The sequence below is a fragment of the Macrosteles quadrilineatus genome, unplaced genomic scaffold (assembly GCF_028750875.1).
Source record: "Macrosteles quadrilineatus isolate MER2022 unplaced genomic scaffold, UCM_ALF_1.0 Scaffold_31__1_contigs__length_1484076, whole genome shotgun sequence".
Classification (NCBI taxonomy): Eukaryota; Metazoa; Arthropoda; class Insecta; order Hemiptera; family Cicadellidae; genus Macrosteles; species Macrosteles quadrilineatus.
In genome coordinates this window covers 99357-123451 of record NW_026542624.1, presented here as the reverse complement: position 1 = coordinate 123451, position 24095 = coordinate 99357, and the positions used below count along the sequence as shown (strand labels likewise).

The following is a 24095-nucleotide window of genomic DNA, read 5'->3' as shown; positions in this document are numbered from 1 at the left end:
CAAACCCAAACGGAATTTTTAAATGGTACAGCAAGTATGGTTGGTTATGTTAGGTTAGCTTAGAACAGTTTCATTTCTTAATCCATGTAATAGACTATTTCAAAACAAGATCAGTTAGTTGTTGTTGTTACCACATAACACTCCCAACTATATTGTTTACTTAGAAACATGTTTTGAAAAGTTATATTTCTTTAATCTACAAATTAACGCAACATACTTTAAGGTTTTTAATTTGCCAGAATCACGCTTACCAAAAATTATTGCTAAATCTGTAATTGGAAAAGGTATTTTTTGGGCCAAAGAGTGGAAATGTCTAGGGCAAAAACACGGTTTGGATATTAATTTCGAGTCAGCAGATGTTTTTGAGGGATTAGTGAAGATAGGGTAAGGCGGAAAGAGATAGATGGAGAATTGATATGGTTGGCAGAGCGCGTACATCGCAATATCACCAACAACTGCTTGCCGTTGACCTTGACCTAGGGCCCAGGAGTTTTCTCACTGATAGCATCAATATAAATCTTATCTCATGGGTCATTAAGGCCCGAGCAGAGCTGGTTGATTTGAATCACAAACCATGGATAACAAATAAAAATCATTTTTGTAGTTTGTGCAATTTGCACGAATTTGAAACAGTTTTTCATTTTGTTTCTAATTGCCCAATTTTAGGCGATATCAGGGAGTATTGGTTTGGAAAACGAAGCATGCATTGGGGCGAACACATAGAATACATAAATGGTAGGGATTGGCGTAAATTAGCAAACTTTATGAGAGAGGCGTGGAGAAGGAGGTGGGAGTTAATTAGAGAATTTAATTACGAATAAATCAAGTATTTTTTTTCCAAATTCAAAATTGTTTTATTCTCTTTCTAATTTATAAATTATAGCAAAACAATAATTATGTCAAATAACATGTCAGCCTGTCTTCTTGAATATTCATAGTAGTTTTTATAGATTTCATTATGCGTAAACCTTTTAAAACCTAATAGTTTTAAAAATAAAATAATACAAGTTATGTAAACAATATTATGAAAAAGGTAACTTTTTGTTTTGTTTAAAATGGATGTAAAATTGTATGTAAATTTGTGTATGTTATTAAGTGTATTTTGTTTCAACTTCATTTTCATAAATGTGTTTTCCAGGTGTGCCAACCAAACAGACGGTCGTAGACCATTGTTTAATTAAATGTTATGAGAGGAATGTTTATGTTAAAATAAAGCACTTTTTCATTCATTCATTCAGTTAGTTGTTGTCAATTTGTAATGGATCGGAAAACAAAAATATTGATATATCGAAAAAATCATCGATAATAATGAATGTTCCCTTTAACAGGAAAGTACCGTACTGATATTTTTTATGAGTAAAATCACAAAAATTTCATAACCTTTTCAACCCTAAGTTTTATACTGGGTTGGGGGTTGTACCATTTTGTTTAGAGCTAAACAGAATAGGCAGCTATAACATACTAATTTAAATCAAAATGGTTAGAGAAAGTTTTTCCGAAAAATTGATTGTTGTCTATCAAGTTACGAGTTTCCCTTCTTTTCCTTTTGGGCGCGGTTTTTAAAACCATTTCCCAATACATGTAAATTAATTATAGTTTGGTGAGTTTCTAATCCTCATGTGTGTAGGTACTGTTTACCAAGTGACAACCGGTCTCTTGTGTAATATTTAAATATATACATCTGACCGTGGCAATGACCTTAGCGTCACATATTACTTATCTGGTGATTGGTAGCAAAGGTGTTTAAGGATTTAATAATTTGTCGATTATTTGTTGCTTACGTTAAGTGGAGATGGTAATGAGTTACTGTAGCCTACTAACTTAATAGTTCCTTCTAAAAAACAAAATAGCATAATTTTTCTTCCTCTAAGTATTTATAAAATGTAGACAGTTTTTCATACTAATAGCTATCTGTATTTAACCCCTTTTTAAATTAATGATGGCAAAGATTACACACATTTCAAAATGTATTACTTTTGATTTGAGGTTTTTGCATGTTTGTATGATGATAAGACAAAACCAGTTTGTGTATTTTATCTTTATACAAATCGTGTTACATTTACAATAATTAGTCAATTAGGGGCTAAACTAACTTAGGGAGATAGGGTTTGTAACTTACACTGTGAAAGTCCAAGTTACTGTATCGATTCAATTTACACCACAATATAATTTTATTTATACTTACATTTGGGGTTTTATTTCTTCCTTATCTCTGCTATCCTGTTGTTGTGTAAATGAAACAAACAATAACTGACCAAGCACAACAGTATAACAAAAGTTAGTTCTCATTTTTCGCCGAACATGAACACATTTAATCAGCTCTCTGTCGTCTGCTAGCGCAGTGGTTGCTGCTAAACTGCTGTCTGCTAAAATCGATATTACCAACACCAACCCCCCAAATCCTAATATAATTCCCGACGGTCAACTCCACTCCTCTAACAGCAAACGCATGCGCACTATTATCAATTTTGTTAATGCCTAATTGGCTCTAAGTGGACTCGCTCATTTTGATTGCCATCCCATGTGCTCACATGTGTTATTGCTACCCGCTAACATAGATAAATCATACTGCTACCCAGTATCATGCATTGCTGTTAAAACAGTACCTAGCAACAGTGACAGTTAGTGATCATTACTTTTGTTACCTTCCATTATAACTACCTTAATACCTGTTGCGACGTCGTTTGAATAGACTGTGTCAAGGATAAACTAAAAATAATATTTACACTATTTACACTTTGTTATACTATTGTTATCACTATTTGTTATTACTATTGTTATCACTATTTGTTATTGCTTGCTATTACTATTTATTTGGCTATCACTTTGTTATTACCATTGTTATTACTTTTCTAGTTAGTAATATTGCAAATGCCATCTCAATTGTATACACATATTTTGTAAAAAGGTGCAATCCGTTGGGAAATAAATAAATATAAATAAATATTTACAATACTTTAGGCAATTTAGACAACTTTAGGCAACTTAAGACTAATAGAGTCTTCAAGAAAACTTATACATTTTACAGTAAAACGTCACAATACCGCGACACTGTCAAAAGGCTGTACGTATTATGTATTAGTGATATTATACGTACTTTTTATTATTTTTTTTTGTTCGATAAACATTTTACAATTTTTCATCAAGTTGCACGCATGACTAATGGTTGAGCAATTTTTTATTGTCCAAACAGACGCAATCTTAATTAAACTTTAGTGTCCAGTTGTCCTAGTTTTCTTTAACAAGTCCTATAGTCTAATACAGCATAATACAAAACTATGACCAACACAAATTTAGTGTGAAACAGGTGCGGTTGCCCCATAATAGCAGTATTGTGGGAAAAGAAATTCTAGAATCTGCTGGTCTGGGGCCCATTTCATAATAAAGTACAAACTAATATTATTAGTAAATCAGCTGATCGCCCAATGCAAATCTTATGGAAATTACAAGTTACAAGTTGTAACTTGTAGTTTATGGGCTTGTTGTTAAATGGGCCCCTGGTTAAAGAAACCAAAAATGTGCAAAAATTGCGTTAGTTGCTCAAGTTCATAATGACCGTAATATCATAGATAAAACATAGTAGGGACTATGTTTTATCTATGGTAATATTAATTTCTTTCATACATTTTCATTTTAAATACCCCCACCGCAGCAAACCTGCCGGATAAGCGAATTTCCATTTGTCTGAATTGATTTTCAATTGAATCTATTTAAATAATTAGGTTTAATGAGTACCTAGGTTTGCTGATACAAGGAAACTAATAAAGTGTGTTTTTTAGTAACATATTAATAGTTTAGTATTAAATAAATTAATTTGCCAAGTTTTATCAAAATATAGGTATCCATAAACAAGCAAACTACAATATTTTTCAATATTCCCCATAAAAATAACATAGCCTAGTATTTTAAAATGTATATATTTTTGAATTTTCTCCGTTACCAAACACCGTACAACAACACTTTGACATACTAAATTATTTATTTTTTTAAAGCTCTTTAAAGGTCAAGAAAGAAATTAGGAAAATTTTGGTTTTTGAGGGTCAAAAATAAGAAAAACCATTTTTCCAAACCATAAAACCCCGTTCCCATGCCTATGGTCCGACCATGCTGGTTCGGGAACTAATCCAAGTATATCCTGACTTACACCTTTAATCCAAATTTCATCAAAATCGGACAAAAATTACTCAAGTTATCGCATTCACGGGCACACACACATATATGTACATATATACATACACATATATATCTACAGTATATATAATTATATCTATATATAAATATATATCTATATATATAATATATATATGAAGGAATGGTGTTTTTGGCCTCTGGGGACATCAAAACGAAAAAGTAAATTGGTCCCGGGCTTAGGTCTTACCATTCCAACGACGGTAATAGCATAGATAAAACCATTGACTATATAGGTATATATAGTCAATGATAAAACATACTCCTCGTTTTATCTACGGTAATAGCTACTTCCCCATAGAGAATTTCGGGGACAGCTCACTTAGTCTATACGAGCTTTGTAAATAATATTTAAGGTTCACTTGAACTACAGGCTCGTCCACTATACGAGCCTATCGAAAATATAAAGAAATTCGCTAAAAACAAACCTAAGGACCAAATTTTGGTTCGTTATCTTAAGAGATTTAATTAAATTTGAAACCCAAACCATATTCAATCCTTAAAATATTTCTTATTCTTCACTATCACGTACTGTAGCTACTGTATTTCTATTTCACTCAACTGGTCTTTCCAACCAACAATGCTCAGAAAAAAAATAAAATCGTTCCCTAATGGTATCGTCTCCGTCTGGTTCTTCTTGAAAGACGAATACTAACAGTTACTTTGACAATTTTCTTAAAATCTAATAATTTTGTAGAAAAGACAATTAATTACAAAGTCTGACCCGCGATAAACTACCTTGTAATTTCACTACAATAAGTTATGGCGATTATGGTAGCTTTTATTTTGGGATTCCTAGGTTGTTGTCAAATTGTTAAGTTTGTTGACAATTATATTCTAGGCTTGAGTGACACCTGTCAAGAGTTCGCTCCTTTCACTAAGGAAGAACCTAGGCCTACCAATAATGGTTCAAGAAGCTGAAGGAAGATCTAGTTCCATAACCAAGGCATTAGATAAGATAAAACAAGTGAGTAAACCACTTAAGTTATTTTTTACTTGGGAACGCATGGAATCATGACCTAAGTTAGGCGCAACAGATGTGTGAATAAAAAATGTATAAAGTAAAGTTTTAAAAACTTATTTAAAAAGTTTTTGGGCTTTTACCGCTAGGCCTACCTAGTCCTATATTACCAAGGCTAAAAGTTGCTTTTAAAGCCTTATAACTTAGTTAATGATTTGTAGGATTTAACTTTATGGTAGGTGCAGGCCTAGGAGTTTTAACTAAAGATTTTACGCCTAAATAAAATGTTTACAGAGGATACGTGTCCGGTAACCGGACGTGGATTAGGCGTCAGGCAGTTAAGTACGTCACTGGGTTGTGGGGGTCCGGAACGCCATTACCACAACGATAACTTAACGATGTAGGTTACAGCCATCGGTGTTCGTGGTGTAGTGGATAGAGTGCTTGGCTGATATTCAAGAGGTACCTGGTTCAAATCCCGTCGGTAACCTTAACTTTTTGTCAAAGGTTTCGCTTTGAATGCAATTTCTTCTTAACTGTAACTTACGTCTTTTTGTTAGAATGTTACGAACAGAATTAAACCTTCATTTGATTTTTTCATAATCAGCAAGTTTGGTTGGCTAGGTAAGTTATGACAGGAACTACCATCTGTGCCTTTGGTAGGTGTACTAAGCTAAGGGTTCTGGGGAGTGGAAATTCGTTGTGCTTTTATGTTTCCAAGTTGGTTTTGTGTTTCTTAACTGTGTTCCTTGTTAAATTAACCTTTTAACACGTTGATTGCTAATAATTATGAGCATATTACAGTAGGTAGGCCTACGACCCTAAAATGCAAAGAAATTACTGGGTACAATGCTATTACTTCCCAAAAATGCTGTCAGGGCAACTTAAGTTATCCAAATAGAAGAATCTAGATGTCTGTGTCGATTTTGGTTGATATTTGTGTCGTCACTCCCGGGGTGAGAATTCCCGTCCTTAGGTACCGTAGCCTACTGATACCGGTCCTTGTCAAACCCCTAACTTTTTTTCACTAGGTACTTTTTAACTTATAATAAGTTTTTTATAGGTACCAATTCAATAAGTTAACTTAACTTAGTTCTTATCAAATCAATATTTGTAGGCTATATAAAATAGGTACGGTATATTTTAAAAACCTCCCCCCCCCTCCGCCATTAGGATACTATTTCCTAAAGTCTATTAAGTTTAGTGTTCAGAAATTTCAACCACAAAATGTTTTCAAAAAGATTTTTTTATAATTGTGCTTAAGAAATATATTTTGTAGCCTATGGGTGGAAATAATAAAACTATAACGACCTAGCACCTAACATTAATATTAGGGTGACCCGGGGCAATTCTGGCAGCCAGACGTGAACCTTAACTTTAACTGCTTGTACCGGGGTGTACATATTTTTTATTTTATTTGGACAGTTACCATAGTAATTCTATGTTATTCCTCTAGTGTTTTCATATATTTAGACAACAATCTCAAACTCCCCTTAAGGGGGTTTGAGTTTTTTTTTTTTGGAGTGTCAGATGCCAGAATTGCCCTAACCTTGGGGCAATTATAGCAATACCTTATATTTTCCTTAATGTTTAAATTGCTCTGACATTGGGGCAATCATGGCATAGGCCTAATTTAGCTGTTTAAGATGGTGTTTTAATTTTTGTTCTATCTCTATTTATAAGGAAGTTGTGAATAAAACGGTAAGACAGTACAAGCGTCTTACTCAAAACGTTTATATGCTTTACTTACATGACCAGTGTTAACTTAACAAATATTCACACAAATTCAAACTTAGCCTATACATTGGAGAACAGTTCCAATACGGTATGTTAACAGTCACTTTATAGCCTACTGGTAATAAAAAATCAAATATAACAAAAATATAAGAAAAAATAAAACTTGCTTAAGGCAGGACGGCTATAGGTCTAGTCCTTAGTCAAAGTCCGAGTCTGAATCCACTGGAAACAATTCTGCCTTGTATTTTGATACCCACTGATACATTTTTTCTGCCACTTGACATTCTTTAACTAAAAATGGCCCTTGTCCTTCAAGAGTAAATGAAAAAAAAAAAAAAAATGAAACTCCACTTAACGACATCAACATCGTTAATTTAAGTTAAAACAGGGCCTTAACCTCAAAACTTCTAGCAACAATAAACAATAAAAATAATCAGCTGCCATAGAGTAATCTAAGCAATGTGTTTACAAAGCCATCCAAATGAACTGAAATGAAACATATTACACATAACACATGTTGTTATACAATTTATTCTTAAATTTATACATTCTTTGTATAAAGATAGCCTATAGCTGCCATAATTGCCCCGGGTTCTTTGCCACAATTGCCCCATAGCATATGAAAATGGGGCAATTATAGCACCCATTCAAAATTAAATATCTTAAAGGGATAACTGCTATTACTATTTTTTTCCATGAAGTTTTAAGTCGGAACAATTATCTTTGAGTATAAAAAAAAAATGAAATATAAAATTCATAGGTAAAAAAAATACGCCGTGTGCGATGTTTCGATATCCTGGGGTTGTGGAAGAAAGTTCTTTTTTAATCGCTAGGTAATAAAAATTACTGCAAACATTTTATTTGTACAAAAATGCTTTCCTATATAGGAGGTATATGCTGAAATAACAAATATTGCTTCAATGATCTGTAAGTAAAGCTGAAATTTAAAAAAATATAGGCCATTGCCATAATTGCCCCGTGCCAGAATTGCCCCGGGTCACCCTAAACGAAAGAGTACTAAGTTAAACACTCTGCGCAATATAGTTGACCCAAACACAAAGCACCGAAAAAGATCAGAATAGTCGATACAGAAACGAATCTTGTCAAAAGTTGAAGCAAGACTTTTTTTTTTTTTTTTTTTTAAAAAAAGAGGTTGGCGGCCTCTTTTAACCTTGCATTTGCCCGTCCACATAGACTAAGCGCCCGTGCGTGGATCGTTTGCAGCAAAGCAAGGAGTGAGCCGGTACAGTACAAAGGTGAACTGTACTGATAAAATGTTATCGGCAGTGACCAGGATCCGAACCCACGACATCGCTGCCTTGGGCCCGAATTCCACGACGCTACCGACTGAGCCACCGACTCACTAATATTACAAAACTAATATTTACAAAACGCTGCAATCGATCACAACGTTCTCTGTGCGAGGCTTAAGCAAGGTTGTTGTTTTGGAAGGAGGACGTCATTTCCTGCCCTGTGCCTGTGGCTCCGCTGCCTAACTTTATTATAGTTTGTTTTGGTTTGGATGATTTTCAGATTGAATAGGATTTATAACTTAACTGTCAAAGACACGACAGTTGTAACAAACATTCCTGAATCCTACCCACAATCTGCCAGATGCTTCTGTTGGATAAGGGAGAATGTGATAACTGTAAGTTAAGTGTTGTTGTAGGCCTATAGGCTAACTAATAAAAAAGTACAATAGGAATTAACAAAATGAATATTGAGAACTAAAAAATCAGAAAGGAGCCAAGAATCGTCTTAAATAGGTACGGTAAGAATGAAAATATCGCTTTGTAAAACCATTGTATTTGATTCCCACACTTGCTTATTCTTACATTTATTTCCAAAACAGTTTAGACGCAAGTCATGATCAATACAATTTCAAACACAAGAAGCTTCCTTAATTTAAGATTTAAAACATTCCAAACAAAAAAGTCATATGATTTATTAAATCACTACTAGGGTACGTACTCCCTACACGTAATACTCCCTAGCTAACGTAAGTAACGAGAGGGATGGCCAAATTGTCATGACCTCGTAATACAGAAGTTACCTCCCGTATTAATTTTATAATGGATATTAACATAAAGTATTACAACAGTGTATCAAAACCTCTTTCAGGATTTTAAAGAAATTTTGGGAAATGAACATCATAAAAAAAACCTTATTTAGCCTACTCTATTTGTCCTCTCTTCCTGTTTTCGAACCTTTTTATTCAGCCTTTTTGTAGTATTCATAGGTTCTATCTATCATATCTTGTCTATCAAGTATTTCAATTTTATCACATTTCAAGTATTTTTTGGTGTAGTGACCATACAATATTAAATCACAAACTTTATCATACATTTCTCTTGGTAGTTCTGAAAAAAGATTAAAATAAATAGTTTCTTCAAATAGTTTTAGGAAGTAACTTAAATGCCTGTTCAATTTGTGTTATGGTTGAAGAGAACTTGAAATGAATTTTGTGAAATGATTAGTTTTTAGTTGAATACAAAGCTGCAAACCCGAACTCAAACAGACAACCGAGTCAAAAATATTAGCCGTAAAAGATTTCTTTAAATCTGTGAATGGCTTCCATTTTTGACTCAGTTCACCGAAACTTGGATTTGTATGACTGTTTTCGGCTAATAAAGACATTCAATTTGACATGCATATCAAGCTATGCATACATTTGATTTTCTTCTGACTTCTATTAGGCTTCTTGCTTTGCAAATAAATTCGAGAAATATTTACACAGCTTCTATTTTTGACTTAGTTGTCTGTTTGAGCTAGGATTTGCGGCATTGCATTTTGCTAAAAAAGAACAAATATCAACCAATGCTCAACTTAAAGACTTTCTTCTAACCTAGCCTCCGTGACCATATCAAAATTATTTTTATGTCCCAGTAACTTTGTTCCAAGTTTTGTAGCTCTATCTTTATTATATTTTTAAATATTTAGCTGTCCTGGGTCTTTAAAAGCGTTAAAAATGTCAATTCTTTTACCTTTTGTAACTCTGTAACCATTCATTTATGATTCATTCACAATAATTAATTATGAAGAGAATCATTATCTTTTGCAATTTATTGTAGATTTTTTTAATGGCGTATTTTGTGCCAAACCGCATAGATTTTGAGACATTTCATAAAAGCCAAAACAAATACCAAATTTTCAACCCCCTTCCCCCAAACCCGATGTTCAAAATGGAGTACCGGTAATTGATAAAAATAAAATACACACTTTAAAGAGCAGTTATAGTCAAAAGTTAGCTTTCACTTTGGATGTTGAGGTTTAGGTCTAATTACGCCATACTATGCGGGAACATGGCTAGGCCTACCTATATGGGATACTAGCAAACCCGTTGTGGCTTCGCTAGCAAAAATTGAAATTAAAAAAGTCAAATGTTCAACCTGAGTAAAGCTTACACTTCTTGATTTTTTTATTTAATTAACTATTTAAAATATGTTAGGCAGTGAAACACTTTTTTATGCCACAACAATAATGTTATATTTTAATTTTATGCTATAAAATATAACCAGCTGTTCCCTTGCAGATTCAAAAGTATTCATGTGTTCATATGTAAACAAATCTTTTCTCCATAAGGACAACGTGGGAACTTTAAAAGCCACTGGGGCAGAGCCCTGATATGGAATTTCTTGAAAACGCTTCTTATTGCTCACCTTGAGGTTGATTGAAACCTCCATGCCAATTCCTGAGTTTTTATGGCGTAGTTTTTGAGATATAGTGATCAGCGAGTGAGTGGTATTTGTCTTTTATAAGTACCGGTATAGATTTTATGGAGTAAAAAATTTGGGTTTCCCATTTTTACCCTAAAGAAAAGTTTTAATTATAACGTTTGTACGGTAACTACGTTGTAGAGTTTAAAAAAATAATATTAAGTACCTATTTTATATGAAGCTTTGTTGTGTGCTTAGTTACGGAGAAAATATTTTAAAAAAACTGTTTATTTAAAACTCTTATGTTATGCTTATGGAGAATAAGTAAATTGTTGTAGTTTTACTTGTGTTAATATATTTTGAACATACTTGGTAATAATGATTTTATACCTACTTATAATACTTTACAAAAAATCACACTTGGCTTCCTTTACTAGTCCTTTCCTTTACTGTTGAAACAAACCCAAGTACAGCACTCATTAACTCCTTGTTTTTTTAAACATTGTACAATCTCAGACCCAGCATACAATGGAGATTTTTCATAAAGAGTAAAACGGTGTCTGGGGGATCTAAATATATTTTTGTTTTGGGTTTCATACCTGTGGTTAAAATATATTGTTTCTGGTAGCTAATTTTTAATTGAATTTTAACTGAATTTTTAACTGAACTAGGCTAATTATATAATTCTAGGTTGGGACAACCCTGTTAATGTCTGAATTTTTAAATTTTGAAAATACAAGAACTGCGTGGATGAAAGTTGGTGATTATAAAAAGTTGGTGATCTTATAAAAAGAAGAATGACACTTAAATACACCTATTAAATTTGACTTGTGCCATACTCTGTCCACCTAGCTTTTATAAAATGTTAAGAATATTAACTTAAGTTTAAATCAACAGCTTGTTTCTATAAGTACATTCTCATTTAACCATTTGAACTCCAATGATTATTCAGTAGTTTATTTATATCTACTTTTACTATGGTTTTTCTAAATCTCATGAACACTAAAATCAAAACTGGAGTTGAAAGCAGGTTTTGGTAGGCCTATACACAATAAGGATGAGTGAAAAGTAGCAAAATGCTTGTTTTGGGGGTACAACTTGCTCACTCTGTCAACTTCCACCGGGGTCGTCCACGCATTATATCATGGGGGTTCTTTCACCAAGCTCTGCCGGCTGCATATAAGTGAACGTCTCAGGAGGTGAAATACTAGACCTGACAGAGGCAATCCACTAAACACTGTTTAATATACACTGTACTGTCTCCTAGCCTGAGAGATTGATCAGACTTCACAGTCAACCACACTAACAGCACTAATTAGCCAAAAGACAAAGTAATAGTTATAAATTGACCCCCAGGTTGCAGCACATGTCAGGAAGGTAGTTTCAGCTGTTTTTGTTGAGTTTAAGGAAGTTCTGTTAGTCTTGAGTGGTATATCAGTCGTTGGGGTTCGAAAGGTGAACAAAGGTACGTGTCATATGTGCCAAAATTTTGCGACACAAACTCGATAACTAACTAACCTAACAGACTTTAATCAAGTAATAGTGGTTATATAATTAGGTAGAAGTAGTTTGTAGGAAAGCATTTATACCATTCATTAACCACAATATTTCATTCCTCATATTAAACGACTCATCAAGTTCTGTTAGGTGTTGTAGTAGTATTATTTCATTGAGCTTTAATAAATTATTTTTTTATTAGTCGGTTTCTAAGCCATAGGAATGTTAGAAGGTTTTTGCAAGGGAACGGTCCAAACCCTGAACCTTCTTACTACTATTGTCGACCTGTTGTTAGATATTATCACTAATTGATAACTCAATGGCCAAAAACCTGGCATCTAAGTCCAGAAACGCTTGGAATCAAATCAGCAACCCTCGTAATTAAAGGCAAACTGTATAACAATGGGGCTTCTCAGACCATTTACTTTATGCCCATTGTTAGCTGTTGTTATATATTTTTCCTCAATGGTATTGTCAAAAAAATCCATAACCGTAAAGGCTAAAACATGTTTTTTGACGGATCCATACAATGTAAATACTAGGGAATGACTGATGCCATTTTCAACTTCAAAGAATTTGTGTAATGTATTTCAAGCCACCCAATGTTCATTTTTGGGGGTTCTTCCTAACAAGTTCTACCATGAACTATAGTTTCATGACTCCTTCAATCTACTTTGTATCTTGGCCGCCTTGGACTGCTTAGCTATTGATGAGACCTAATGGCTTACCATCATACTCTAGCATACTATAGGTATATAAACTCTTACACCACCACATAAAACCTTTCAATACTTATTACACAGTATTAATAAGCCATACTTTCACTGAGCAGCAAAAGAGGTTCAAAGAAAACAAACCTTGCCCTGGGGATAATCCACTGGAGAGTCAAAGTTTTTGTGATCCCAAAACCCAAATAATATAAAGCCCCCTATACACGGGCGAGCATGTTCGCAAGCCTGTTGGCGGACACGCTCGCAAACATGCTCGGCGTTTCGAACAGATGGTCGAGCATGCTCGCGAATTTGCTTGCCACCGCACAGTACTCACTTCTCTCGTGCTGTGACAGTCCTATGAGCCAAGCGCCGAGCCCAACATGCTCGCCGGTACGAAGGCTCACAGACCCCACACACGGGCGAGCATGTTCGCCGCCAACACCGTCACAAACATGCTCGCGAACATGTTTGCCCGTGTATGGGGGGCTTAAGATTTAAGATTGCACTGTATTCATTTTTTATAGTTCAGCATTGAGTAAGTCACTTAAAATAGTCAAACAAAAGAATGCCTTATGTTGTGAATATAAATCCCAATTCAATTAAAAACCACTCATAAACGTAAATATAAAAACATTGGGGAAACAACAACAAAATTTTGTTTTAATTAAACCCTTTAATTACACACTTTGACCCTCCTCTTCTTCTCTTTGATACCTTGTTCAAGCTCGTAGCTCAACGACTATTTTATTTGTACAAAAGACACTTTTCAATTAATAACCTATTTTCTGTGTTTAACTAAACGATTTTACTTTGTCGTCTACATCATTTGACTTTTCCTTGTCGACTTTTCCTTCTTCTTTTAATGCTTTCAAGTCAAACTTGTCTAACGTATCAAAATAGCCCACTTTTAATTCCCTTTTTTCAGCGCCATATAATAGAAAATCACAAAGCCTTCCGTACATCTGAAGGTCGTGAACTGAAACACATACGCAATTTGATCAGAAATCTTGCAATTTTGTGGAAAATATATTTGAGATTAATGGAATATAATTTGAAAAAGATAGTTTTAATCGTTACAGATTCCAGTCTAACCACGGCTTTTGAGTGATTTTCATTTATATAGGGTAAGCTATTCAGTTTAACTACAAAAACATCTATTTTACGTTTAATGAAGTTTGCCATTTGTAGTGTCAAAATATTTTCCCACTATAAATCCAAGGGATATTTTTTGAAATTATAAACACTGTATTGCTAATTATTAGAGAAGAGGGTGTTAAAAATAACATATGAGGAAATGACTTGGATCTAGTTTAATTGGGTACTCTAAGTCCATTTAACATCTTTAAAAGAGAGCAATTTCATTCGTTCACCTTCCTGAACTAACCGAATTACAGTCCCGTACATCTTAAGTGGATACATGCTTTCTGAAACACGTAAAAACGTATAAATGCGCTAAATTACATGAGTAAAATATATAACCATTAAAAAAAAACCCCTGCGCTTCTAACAAATTTAGTTTAGGAACACTGAAACTTTTGAAAGGGAAATAAGTGACAATATTTCATAGAGGTATTTAATTTTCAATGGCTAGACTATTGTATGGTAAAGTGTTTTTCGTTAAATATTAAATAGTTCATTCTTTCCCCGTCTCTCATTAGAGCATACACAACATCAGCTAACTCCCACACTGGCAAGTGTTCCTCATCCTCTGAAACATTAAAAAACATTACGGCGGTTTCAGAAGCAAAAAACTAAACTGTCACCTGGGCAGGGGTCTCCAAGCCTAACTGTAAATATATTATTTTGTTTCCTATTTTATAGTGTACACCAATGATAGTCTCCTTACGATTGTGGTAACACCCATCTCATGCGGTCTGAGCAATACTGTGATAGTGCGCGCGATCGCGGAAACCTCCCTGAGCATCTCTTGCGTTCATGGCCATACTCTGGTCGGCTCTGATCTCAATTTCCTCACAACATAAAAAGAGAATTAATGGAACGGCATCAACAAATGGAGGTTCGATTATTGGTTATTGGCTATTCTCTCAGAATTTCCAATCAATAACGAAATTGAGCCAATTTACCAACTTTTTACACTCATAAAAGTTGTCTTGCGATTTCTGGATTCCAGGCTGGCTGGACATTCTGTTTAAATATGAGTAGCCTATCGTACTTATCTCTTACTTGCCACTGTTTTTTCTCAATAAGTGTAAATTAGTTGTTAACATGCATTAAACGAGTTATCTAAACATAGAGCTTTGTAATTAGTCAACTGCTTCCAAACCTAATGATCAGAACTACAAATATAATGGATCAGCCAAAAAGCTATGAGGAAATAATATAGCAACCAACAAATAAATAGGAAAATCCCTAAACCACTACTGAATCCTTAGTTAAAAATGACTTTGTCGGTTTATGTGGGGGTGGTAAACTTTGCGCTAAAATACTACTGGCCCTGCTTTTTCTCAAAGAATTTAAAATGTAGCCTTTGGATGAAAATAGTTTTAGACTCCTACTGTAGAATGTTTTCTTCACCAGTATCGTAACAGTGGTCATTTCGTCCAGGGAGTTTGCAACCAGGTTTAAGTCCCATTAGTTGCAGTGATGAGAATGAACCTTCTAAAATAAACACTGGACGGGTGAAAGTTGACAGAACAAGTTTATTAGTGTGAGTTGCGTTTAATCCTGCTTTGTGCTACTTTATCCTTTTTGTGTGTTTACAAATCTATTTTTGTGTTTGTAAGATATAGAAAGATATTTTGCTCATTCATAGTTATTGTGCTAAACCTAAAAAAAAAATTAAATTAAAAAGTTTAAGTAAAGCGAGTAAGTAGAATTACTAGAGGGAAGAATTGGTAAGAAAACCAATTTGTCACAAAAATTAAAATTAAAAATTGTGTTGCATAATTTCTTATCTGGAATAATTTAAGGAAGTAATAATCAAGGAACATAAAGTAGCTCAAATCTATTTATTTCTACAAGGTGCAAAGTTTTAAAAAATCTATAAGGTAATGTCTATTGGGAAATAACGAATTTTAAGCTCTTAACGTTTTTTAGGTTTCTTCTTTTTGACTTTGCTAGGATACGAAGACACCTTGATTTTGCTAGCATGCAGCTCTTTCATTTTTTTCTGTTTTGCCTCAAACTCCTTTTGTACTCTTTTAGTGGTCGCTAAGTCCAAATAGTCTAATATGAATAGCTTGGAAAGAGCTAGATACTTCTTAGTTACTGCGACCAGAATAAGATCGGCAAATTTTTCGTAATATGACATTGGGCAGTCAACAACTGGAACAGGAAAGCAAAATTTAAACCAATCAGAGATTCCTGTTCCTTGTACGATAAATATGTATTATTTTATCTGTTTCAAGTTCATTATGAGTTTGTTATTCAACAATTATTGCAGATACTTTTCCAATATTCATAAAAAAATATCATGAGAACTGTCTGTAAAATAAGGTACGGCTCAATACATCTTCTGTCCAGTTCCGGGTTCTTTACTTCATCCTTTACTTTTCTAGTCAGATTTTTTGGTTACGATGGGAACTCAATGGAGGAGACCTTAATCTATAAACATTCCTCATATTCTATCTGTTAAACATTGGAATGATGGTCTCGCTATATACTCCATTTTTAGCAATATTTAATTGCTTCAATACTTCACAATACATCAAGGAAATGGTTTTAAACTGGTTAAAAAAAAACCTAATGATGATTTATTTGTCTCTTAGCGTTTTCATACTCAATTAGTATTTTTACATTTTTTGTAAGGAGTCGTTTCAGACAGTATTCACAGCTAAGAACTTAACTGTGCCAACATTGATATCTAAGTAACTATTAAATTTAGAAACTCTTTAAATTGGGAACTTAACCAATTTGTCTTAAAAAAAAAAAATAAATATTAATTCCATTTTATATAAGAGGCTACCATTTTCATTTTCCAAGATGACAGTTAACTTAAATATTGCTTTAATGAAACACCCTCTAGTTTATGGTTGTTTTAAGACCAAATTTACTGTTGAAATTAAGGACTTTTTCCCTTATGTTTTTTAACACAATCAACTCGTTTGGGAGCTACAGTAAGTTAAACCTTTAAAAAGGCGGCTTGCTCTGTCATTTTGAGTTCCTTGAGTCCTGGCCTTGTTACCAATATTTGCCTTTAGTTTGATGGCCAAATGACAAATTGCATTTGGGTACAGAATCAATCCTGATTGAAATTGAAACAGCAATAATGATACATTCAAAACTTCAACTACATTCAACTACATTCAAAGCAACGCAAGTAAATCTTACTGCAATACTACAACAGAAAGTCAAATTTAATATTGCTTGCGGAAGGATCTTTGACAACCTCTGTTGCTTCTGACTGTAGAAAATTTGGTTATGGACATAATATTGTGAAGTAGACATTTCAACTTTCATGTCAATGCTGTAACTATTTTAGTTTAGATTATATTCAACCGACACCAACATACCATAGTGCTTATTTTGAGGCGAAGGTGAATGTTAAATAAACCATAATGATAGCTACTGACTGAGAACAGCTGGTTCATTAGACAGAACCATATTTTGTTGGTGGCTTAAGTGCATATTGATATTTATATTTTTGTTTGTAAAGTGAATTGTGTTTAGAGTAGTAGAGAGGCCTTTGAGTACTAGCTTTGGTCAGAGCTCTTAAGTATTCTTAATTTCATTTCAACTCTAAAGTAAAAGGATTAAAAATGAGTCGTTTGCGCCAAAGACTAAATTGATATTTACCTTCATAAGTGCCGATGTAGGCAATGTCAAGGCTCTTATCCTCGAAGTATTTCTCCTCTTTGGCCAATTGAGGTTTCTGGTGCCAACCCCTGCCTTCGTAAACGTTCCCGTCACCTCCAACTAGAAAACTAACATATCATGTTGACAGATAAATCCTTCAAATTTGCTTTGAATAAGGTGTGGACTAGACATCTTATCCCGAAGCACTTAAACATTAACCTGTAATATAAAATTCCATATTTAAAAATGTTTGGAATAAACGTTACTGTATAAGCAATCTGACACATGGACCTACTTTCTCCAATTAGCTTTTCAATAATCCTCATTATTATTATTATGGCACATAGGTAAGCAGTGAGTAACTTCGATAATTTATGAGATTTTTTAACTTCATAAAAAAAAATAAATAAAATAAATCACAAAAGTTGCAATTACTTTTAAACTGTAATTTTTACAGTAAAATGTACATTTTAACCTTTTCTAACTCTTACCGTTCACTTTAGCAAGATTATGAAGAGGACCATTCTTGATTGAAATTGAAAATTATTTTCTTAAATTACATATTTTGTGCTAAACTCTGAAATATTTGCAGATTGTGAAATATTTCATTATATAAAAAAAAAAACTACAAATGTTTCAATATACCTCTACTTTTCCCCAAACACAATGCTCAAAATCATGTAACTTCTTACCATACATTACGAGGTCTAGGGTGTCCCAGATCACCCAGCCGGCTTCTATAGCTCCAATATGAAAGCAAATAGAAACCTAATTGTAACTGGAACCTCCTATTTTGACCCCAAGGAATTCAGCTAAATTATTTTTAAATCTATTTTTAAAAATGTACAAAAATATACCTTTGAACTACTTTTCGCACTGCAAAGAGATGGAATTTCATAGGGGGTTCATATTTTGATATCATTTTAATTGCTAAATGAGCTTTAAAAAAACTGTGGTTTCAACCCTTTTCCATGTTACCCATTGTCAAAAGCTGTTAACTCAAAACTTCAAATGGCAACATGGGTTTCATTACAAACCACATTGTAGCCCTTAAAATTAGCTACAATTTTTGCATTTAATGTTTTTTTGGTATTTTTATTGCTTAAAGAGCTGTAGCAAAATTAATTAGTGTATAGTATATTCATCTACTCAAGGACCCCCGTATTTAATTATGTATGTAATGCGGACCCCTACAATTACCTCCCACTACTAGCTTCCCCCCCCCCCCCGATGCCCCCTTGATTTTTATTTTAACATTTCAAAAGATAACTTGTTTATAATAAGGAATAGGCTAAAAAAATAATCAACAAACAAACCAAAACTGTTATTTTCAGAAATTTAAATTTGGTGTTAGTGATAAAAAAAAATTTTATTATAATGTTTTTTGCGGACCTCCAAAAAACTGCTAGTGGACCCCCAGGTGTCCGTGGACCACACTTTGAGAAACTCTGGTCTGGGACACCCTGTATATCAAACAGTTTGGATTCTAATGTTGGCTTTCAATTTGGATGTTGAGGCTTAGCCCTAATCTTACTGTGTTCCTAGATGAAATTACTGGGTTCAAGATTAAAAGCAAATTAATTTTTTTCTTCAAAATGCTTCAATCTTGTCTGGATTTAATATGGCACAGTAATGTATTTTGTATTTGTAGTGATCACTCAAATCTCTTATCTCGTAGTTGGTTACAGCTTTGACTATTCATATCAATTGAAGGTACAAAAATATGTCTAATTACATACTTGTATATTAACACTTATACTGTTGACAGTGTTGACAGTGTTGACTCAAAAGACGGTAAATATATATAAAAGATGGTAAGTGGTGATCGATTTTGATTGGACACTCCAATCATCATCGGACCTAATAGGACAACAGTATAAGAGTATATATTATTACAAGCGTTATTAGATGTATTTTTTGTACTTTCAGGTACTGTAATTTAATAACATGCACGATGCTGATTAAGAAGTTATTTATTGATATTAGTATCCAATAGTCAATGCTTAAAGTACCTGATTTAAGTATTAAAACTTTCTATTGTTCTCTTTCTTTCTATCAGTCTCTACCAAAATAGGCTTACTCTTGTTAATACTAAAATCACATTTTTCATTAGTTCTATAGCTTTCCAAGTCTTTCCGCAGAAAATTGTTTATATTTATGGAATTAGAACATTGTTTTGATTTTTTTTTAAGAAATAATGAAGTTCATCATGATTTCAAAATGTAAATTTGTTTTATTGTTTCACAAACCTTTTCCACCAAAGAAGGGATTTTTTTCCAATGAGCTTTTAACTAGCTGAGAAAAAAAATACCGGGTTGTTTTTGGTACCAATTACCAATCATAAAAATTTAAAAATCCGTGGCCAACTGGTTTTTGTTCTTTTATTAAAAAAAAATATCAGTAAAAGTATGATGTATTTATTATGCGTAACAATTACCTATCATGAAAATTAAAAATATCTGTGACAATTTAGCTTGTATTAATTGTTTATAATCTAATAAAAAACCCAAGATTATATGGTTTTTGTAGTTACAAATCCTAGAAGTAAACGTCTCCATCTTAAAGGTGCAAGAGCCAACAGGTTGGATACCTGGCATATCCAAAAACATTTTAGGAGCTAACCGTTTTCCCTTTTATTGTTGTGGTTTTTCCATAAAATGCCAACAACAGCCAAATCTAGCTCTCAAATCCAAGTTATCGGAGTTGTAGAGTTCAACTAATCCGGCGATGCTTATAAAGAATACGATTCACTATAACTCTTTGACAGATCTCCACAGCTTACTTGTATCTTATGTCTGGCGCTCCGTCGTTTGTCATGTGTCTTTTCTGTAGATCGGCCACGATGCCGAGGCAGGTCTCTTTGTCGTAGCACGGGTGACTTGCTGTATCCATAGTGATGAATACTTTCTCCAGGGGGTGTGTGACAGGCTCAACATCCCCCCGGGGGGGAAGAGCCCCCCACTCTGTCCTCGAGATCACATTCACCTCTGGCGGAATCTTTTGTTGAGGCATTGTTACTGCAACATTCAGGTCGTTAGGTCTCTACAAAATAAAAGATTTTGTTCAACACTATTTGATCGATATACTAGGCCTGTTTGGAAAGTAAGTTAACCTCCGTTTGGTCACTTGGGAAGTAGTAGAGGCAGCAAGTTATACAGTGGGGCAGGTTGGTTAGTCAATGTTCATATGGTAGTGTAAAGGTCGAGCAAGAGCTTAGTTTTACTTTACATCGCCTTTAACTGTGCGGTACAATAGAAAATCAGTTATGAGTTGTGATAGATTTGTAACGACAAACAAGATATTTATTGGAAATTTTGTGTGATGTATGGACAAAATGTGACCAGCAAAGAAATAATTTCTATTTCTGGATGGGTTATTTTATTTAAAAGTGAACAGATGAACATCTACGCAAATATAGGAGTGGCATTCAATCTTTTATGACTTTTGAACTCGTTTTAGAAATAAAATGATAAAGATATAAAAAAAGGCGTTTACCTACGACAGTTTTTAAACTATCCTTTTCAATTCAGTTTTTAGAATTGAAAAGATTCACTTTACAGTATTGTTTACTTACTTTACAGCAATGTTTTGTTACTTTCCAGTACAATATTGGACCAATTATCAATTATCAATTACTAGCAGAGTACCCGTCCTTCATACGGGGTTGGAGTGTAAGTATAAAATGCTTATTGCAGTTATACTCAAGCTTTGCGTTTGCAATAAGGGAGGACACAGTTTGATAAAATTTGCTTTTTTAAATTTACAGTATTCTATAGTATTACCGGTACACATCTACCATAGCCATAATGTTCTACCACTTCACCTAAACAATAGAGAAAATTAAATTATCAACAATTCGCAAAATATCACAAATTATTCATGAAAAACATAAACATAACTGTAAACAATCCTACTTTGACAGTTCTCATTGCGAATCACAGTTTTTTGTTGCTGTTTAGTTCAAATTAGCTGTTTTCATAAATGCAAAAAAAAAAATATAGTGCTGCACCCTGTTGGTAAATCTTATAACTTTTTAATGCTTTTGCATATCATAGAACCAACTTTTTTAGTTGAAACAGCTGACTAAAATCTTTAATTCCCTTTAAATATGTTAACATCATAAGGTTAACATGGGGAACTACAGAGCCACTGGGGCGGAGCCCGAAAGGATTTTTGAGATAAGAATATGCCTATATGTTAATCGGGAATGTAAGCTATCATCATGGCAAATTTCAGCCCAATCCGTCCTGTGGTTTATGCGTGATTGAACTTCAAACACACAAACTTTCATATTTATAATATTAGTAAGATTTATAACAGAGATGTCGAACGTTTCTTTGGTTATGTTTTGATTTTGTGCAGATAAAAACTGGTTTAAAACAGTGAAACATCAATCTTTTCAACTAATCTAATAAATCCTTATAGCACATGTCTCCAATTTTAATATAACCAGCTATTTCAAATATTAGTGTCAATTTCAAAGTATTCATCTGTTCAAATGTAAACAAAAATTTTCTCCCTAAGAATAACATGGGAATTTTGAAGGCCACTGGGGCAGAGCCCTGGTGGAATTCCAAAGTTTTTTTGCTTGATGGCAAAACTACATGCTAAGACCTTTCTAACGACACCTTAGACATGGTGATCGGTAGCACCACCGCTCCAAAACAATTATGACAAAAATATGCCTAGCGTATTAAATATATAGATATTTACTTAATGTGTCATCATCAAAATATTTGCTTAACAAAATGTATCAGGCAGAAGGCTCAAAATATTAGGATAACCATCCAGAGTACATCAAACAGCAGCCTCAAAATACCAATGTCAGCATACATGTAAAACTTTTCAAACTCAATAATATGAAAAAGTCCAGGCAAAAAAAAAACAACAACAACAACAAAAAAACGTTACTTTTGACTATTTAAAACTCATTTAGATATTTAAAATTATCCTAACATTTATTATATTAAGTATATATCAACAAAATGGAGTTCAGGCCTTACAGTATTATATGTTCATTTAAACGTGAAATAAAGGTTTGCATTTGACATATTTATGTGCGAATTCACAGGGATTTGCAATTTATTGTGATGTTTGCAAATTAGTTGAAGTTAGTTGAAAAAAGTAAAAAAAAATATTCTACTTGGATTTGTTTTAAATATTTGATCTGAAGATGAAGGTAAAAGCAAAACACAAATAAATTGATTAAAAGACATACATTTAGTAGGTTAAATAACCTTTATTTCAAATTTATTTTGAATCTATTAACACACAGAACTGAGAATTATACAAAAAATTACCAATTAAAATCTGTGTTTAGAGGCACAAAAAAACTTCCACTAAACCAGGATGTTTAAAATTCATTAAATCATCTATAAATTCTCGTAATAAGCAGATTTTGTGAGGGATGGTCCACATTGCTTGTTGGTAGTACAAGACAATAAATATAAACTATTACTATATCATTTGGTGACATTGTACCTATGAAATTTGTTATATTTTGCAAGTTATAGCTTAAAAGTCAATGGATACTCACCACCAATCCAGTTTTGTTTGTGTAAAATACTTTACGAGATACATTCTGTAAAGAAAATATTTCTGTAATCTTATCATTAGCTCCAGATATGAGTTGTTTAATCAGTCATTAATGTAAAATGTTTTGCATACTTATCATGCAAGCAACAGATATTTTTCTACTATGGTAAATCAATGTTCAACTTTTTATGTGAACTGTGGGGACTCAACATGACGTATCACTCTATAACAATTACGTAAAATATTGAGTGTGATAATTACTTTTTATCTGTGATAGCGAGTACTTTTTAAAAACTATTACAATGAGGAATGTATAATTGCTTTGGCATTTAAAGTATTTCATGGACTGAAAGAAGACAAGGCAAATTTGTCTTTGTAAACCATTTTTATATTTTTTCCCTTCTTACTCTACACTTCTTACTCTAAAATCAAGTAAACATAATTTACAGTTGTGTTTTTAGATAGAAGCTGAAATTCGGTCAATGTTAAATATACATTATAAAATAACAAGTTTTTTCAAACTTCAGGCTATGTTACTAAATTTTATAATGTTAAAAAATCTATAGCTCTGCACAATTCTTTTGTCCTTTTGAATGTCATTGTAATAATTTATGCCTGCATTTTTTCTTTATGATTAATTGAAATAACTATGTTTTATTCTTTATTTATAATATTGTAAATATTGTCATTGTCCATTTTGACAAATACATATCAAGTTTATTAATTGTCTTTAAGTCTTGTCTTTGATATTTTTAACAGACAATCTCCAAAAAAAAAAAAAAAAAAAAAAGGAAATAAAACTGCATAAGGCACTTTCAATTTTTTTATTTAAAAAATCCTTATAAAATTTGTAAAAAATCAAACAATTACTGTATTAATAAACTGTCTGAAGTAAGGCTTTATTTTTTAAACGAACTGAAAGATAAAAAATTCATATTAAGTATCTTTATATCCAGAACCTTTTTTTTAAACAAAAACATGTTATGAAATCTGTACCACCAAGTGTAAACAGCAATGGAATTACTGAAGAAGCTGTGATATATTTATTCTGGC

At 33.0% G+C, this 24095-nt stretch overlaps 3 protein-coding genes across 13 annotated transcripts in view; 1 reads left to right on the top strand and 2 right to left on the bottom strand.

Annotated features, from left to right (window-relative positions):
• LOC129005716 (voltage-dependent calcium channel subunit alpha-2/delta-3-like) overlaps positions 1–2350 on the bottom strand; it is a 62430-nt gene extending 60080 nt beyond the window's left edge. For all 8 annotated transcript variants that reach the window (XM_054434689.1, XM_054434696.1, XM_054434688.1 and 5 more), the window contains exon 1: positions 2186–2350. In XM_054434689.1, the coding sequence (XP_054290664.1) occupies positions 2186–2289 (104 nt within the window). In that variant the 5' untranslated portion in view covers positions 2290–2350. The remainder of the gene's footprint in view (positions 1–2185) is intronic.
• Positions 2351–4893: 2543 nt separating this feature from the next.
• LOC129005703 (facilitated trehalose transporter Tret1-like) overlaps positions 4894–24095 on the top strand; it is a 59668-nt gene continuing 40466 nt past the window's right edge. The window contains exon 1 of the mRNA XM_054434666.1: positions 4894–5155. The gene's annotated coding sequence lies outside the window, so the exon portion shown is untranslated. The remainder of the gene's footprint in view (positions 5156–24095) is intronic.
• Positions 13417–23069, bottom strand: LOC129005705 (peptidoglycan-recognition protein LF-like). Of its 4 annotated transcripts, none has more exons than XM_054434669.1 (4): positions 23044–23069; positions 20290–20524; positions 17508–17635; positions 13417–13728 (listed from the first exon to the last, which is right to left on the bottom strand). In XM_054434669.1, the coding sequence occupies exons 2-4, from the start codon at positions 20517–20519 to the stop codon at positions 13544–13546; spliced, it is 543 nt and encodes a 180-aa protein (XP_054290644.1). In that variant the 5' UTR covers positions 20520–20524; positions 23044–23069; the 3' UTR covers positions 13417–13543. The 4 variants fall into 4 exon arrangements, with proteins under 4 accessions (XP_054290644.1, XP_054290647.1, XP_054290646.1 ...); XM_054434672.1 differs by lacking the exon at positions 13417–13728 and adding an exon at positions 14057–14176; XM_054434671.1 differs by lacking the exon at positions 13417–13728 and adding an exon at positions 14312–14460.

What these genes read in the sequence shown, in the direction of transcription:
- LOC129005705 (XM_054434668.1), bottom strand. Translation starts at nt 20,519, where the DNA reads ATGCCTCAACAAAAGATTCCGCCAGAGGTGAATGTGATCTCGAGGACA. An exon ending in GCGCCAGACATAAGATACAA is followed by an intron (nt 17,636 to 20,289) that starts GTAAGCTGTGGA and finishes ATGATATGTTAG; the next exon opens with TTTTCTAGTTGGAGGTGACG. An exon ending in CTACATCGGCACTTATGAAG is followed by an intron (nt 16,038 to 17,507) that starts GTAAATATCAAT and finishes TTCCTGTTCCAG; the next exon opens with TTGTTGACTGCCCAATGTCA.